Raw genomic sequence first — 2,510 nt, 5'->3', positions numbered from 1 at the left:
GGGCGGATATCTTCTGCCAGTTTGACGATCGGCACCTGGAGAAGCTGAAAAGGGGGCACGTGTCTGCCCTAGGTCGCCAGAAAGCAATAGATCGATAAAGTTGAACGGAGCAACCGGAAATAAGCTAAAAAATGAGGAAAAAATTAAAGAAAAATAAAAATGAAGGCCGTGGCCGGCGAGAAGGGGAGGTGGGTGGTGGAGCCGAATCACCAATCCCACTCCCCCCGGTGAATTAAAATTTTTCCTAGATTGGATGATACGTGACGCTGGAGAGAGAAACTACTTGTCCATTCAATCTCGTATGGTTGGGAAATTCGATATTGATACCTTTTTTTTGGTTCGATATTTATTCAGGACGTTAAATGCCAAGGTTGCTTTAACACGTAAGTTCCCAATCAATTTTTAAAAGCTGGTGAGAATCCATGAATAATGTGTACAGGCTGCACGCTCGGCTCCTAAAGACCGGTCTTCACGACGACCCTCTCTGTCACCGACGCCTCTTCCTATTTTGTGTCGCCTCTGCCCCTCAAAGCTTAGCCTATGCCCGCTCCCTCTTCCCCCACATATCCTCTCCAGACACCTTTACCTACAATACCCTTATTAGAGCCCATGCCCACTTCTCTCCTTCCCATGCCCTTTCGTTCTTCTCTCAGATGCGCCAGGCTGGCGTCTCGCCCGACGGCTTCACTTTCCCATTTGTTCTTAAGGCATGCGCTTGGTTCCAAGTTGGTCAGGGCCTTCACTCGCTCGTTGTTAAACTCGGTTTTGATTCTGACATTTATGTTCAGAACTCGTTAATAAGCTTCTACGGCTCCTGTGGGTCCGTTGAGCTTGCGTCAAAGCTGTTCCAAGAAATGCTCCATAGAGATTTGGTCTCTTGGTCGTCCATGATCGCTTGCTTTGCGAACAATGGCTTTGGGTTTGAGGCTTTGGAACTGTTTCGGCAAATGCAGGTCTTGGAGGATATAATACCCGACGAAGTTACTATGCTCAGCGTGATATCCGCAGTTTCAAGCTTAGGGGCGTTGGAATTGGGTCAGTGGGTTTATACTTTTATCCGCAGAAGTGGGCTGGAGCTTTCAGTTTCAATGGGTACCGCCCTCATTGATATGTATTCGAGATGTGGGTCCGTGGATGAATCCATTCGGGTGTTTGATGAAATGCGTGTTAGGAATCTGTTGACGTGGACAGCGTTGATTACCGGTCTTGCGGTGCATGGCCGCAGTAGAGAAGCTTTGAGAGTTTTCCACGAGATGAAGAAATGCGGCTTACGCCCGGATTCTGTTACTATCACTGGGGTTTTAGTTGCTTGTAGTCATGGTGGTCTTGTTGAAGAGGGTTGGCGACTTTTTGAAAGCATTAAAAATGAGTATGGCATGGAACCGCTGCTTGAGCATTATGGTTGCATGGTCGATCTCCTTGGCCGTGCAGGCTTGGTCTATAAAGCCTATGACTTTTTGGAAAGAATGCCAATGAAGCCAAACTCTGTCGTTTGGAGAACTCTACTTGGAGCATGTGTAAATCATAATCATCTTAAGTTGACAGAGAAAGTGAAGCAGAGGATCGTTGAGCTTGACCCTTATCACGATGGAGATTATGTGCTTCTATCAAATGCATATGGTGGAGTTGGCAGATGGGTTGAGAAGGAAGGTGTGAGGAATTTGATGAGGGAAAAGAGAATTAGCAAAACACCTGGCTATAGTTTAATTAACATGGACCAAGTGATTCACAAATTTGTTTCTGGGGATAGTTCTAATCCCCAATCGGCTGAGATCAAAACATTCTTAACATCCATAATAAAAGCTTTAAGAGATGAAGGTTACACAACCAATACATCTAATGTATTACATGACATTGAAGAAGAGGACAAGGAGCATAGTCTTGGTTATCATAGTGAGAAGCTAGCCGTTGCTTTTGCACTGCTTAGATTCAAGGATAGCAGCACCATAAGGGTCATGAAGAATATTCGAATCTGTCATGATTGTCATAGTTTCATGAAGCATGTTTCGAATCAATTCAATCGAGAAATCATCATCCGGGATCGTAACCGGTTCCATCATTTTATTAAGGGATCATGTTCTTGCCAAGATTACTGGTGAATGATGCTCTGTTGTTGTCGTTGAGATTATTTGATTATGCTTTGAATGGAAGGTTATCGGTGAGTTAATCAATATTGCTTTAGGCTGTGTTTGAGAATATAATTGTTCTCAGATATTTTTAAATTATTTTATTATTATTTACAACATTTTTACTATTATATACTGCACAACGAATATCAGATGCAAAGCCCTGCACCTCCTCTGCAACTCCTGTAGCCGGTTGATCATCGTGCTTTTCCTCTTCTGTTCTAAACTATTTTACAATTATTTATGAATTATTTGAGATACTCTTAACATTTAAATAGAGCCTTAATTTCTTTCAATGCCGATGAATGAGTTCGCTCATGGATAGATATTATTGAAGTAAGTTGGATTCAAACAATACATATATTCATCATCCGGTTCTCTCAT

General features: G+C 42.8%; 1 protein-coding gene across 1 annotated transcript; it reads left to right on the top strand.

Annotated features, from left to right (window-relative positions):
* Positions 1 to 332: 332 nt before the first annotated feature.
* LOC122319141 (pentatricopeptide repeat-containing protein At4g21065-like) lies at positions 333 to 2,257 on the top strand. The gene has a single exon (XM_043137068.1). It carries the CDS (start codon positions 423 to 425, stop codon positions 2,097 to 2,099), a length of 1,677 nt encoding a protein of 558 aa, XP_042993002.1. The 5' UTR covers positions 333 to 422; the 3' UTR covers positions 2,100 to 2,257.
* The last annotated feature ends 253 nt before the right edge of the window (positions 2,258 to 2,510 follow it).

The sequence above is a fragment of the Carya illinoinensis genome, chromosome 8 (assembly GCF_018687715.1).
Source record: "Carya illinoinensis cultivar Pawnee chromosome 8, C.illinoinensisPawnee_v1, whole genome shotgun sequence".
NCBI lineage: Eukaryota > Viridiplantae > Streptophyta > Magnoliopsida > Fagales > Juglandaceae > Carya > Carya illinoinensis.
The sequence above is the reverse complement of the archived record's forward strand: the minus strand, read 5'-3'. Positions and strand labels throughout refer to the sequence as shown.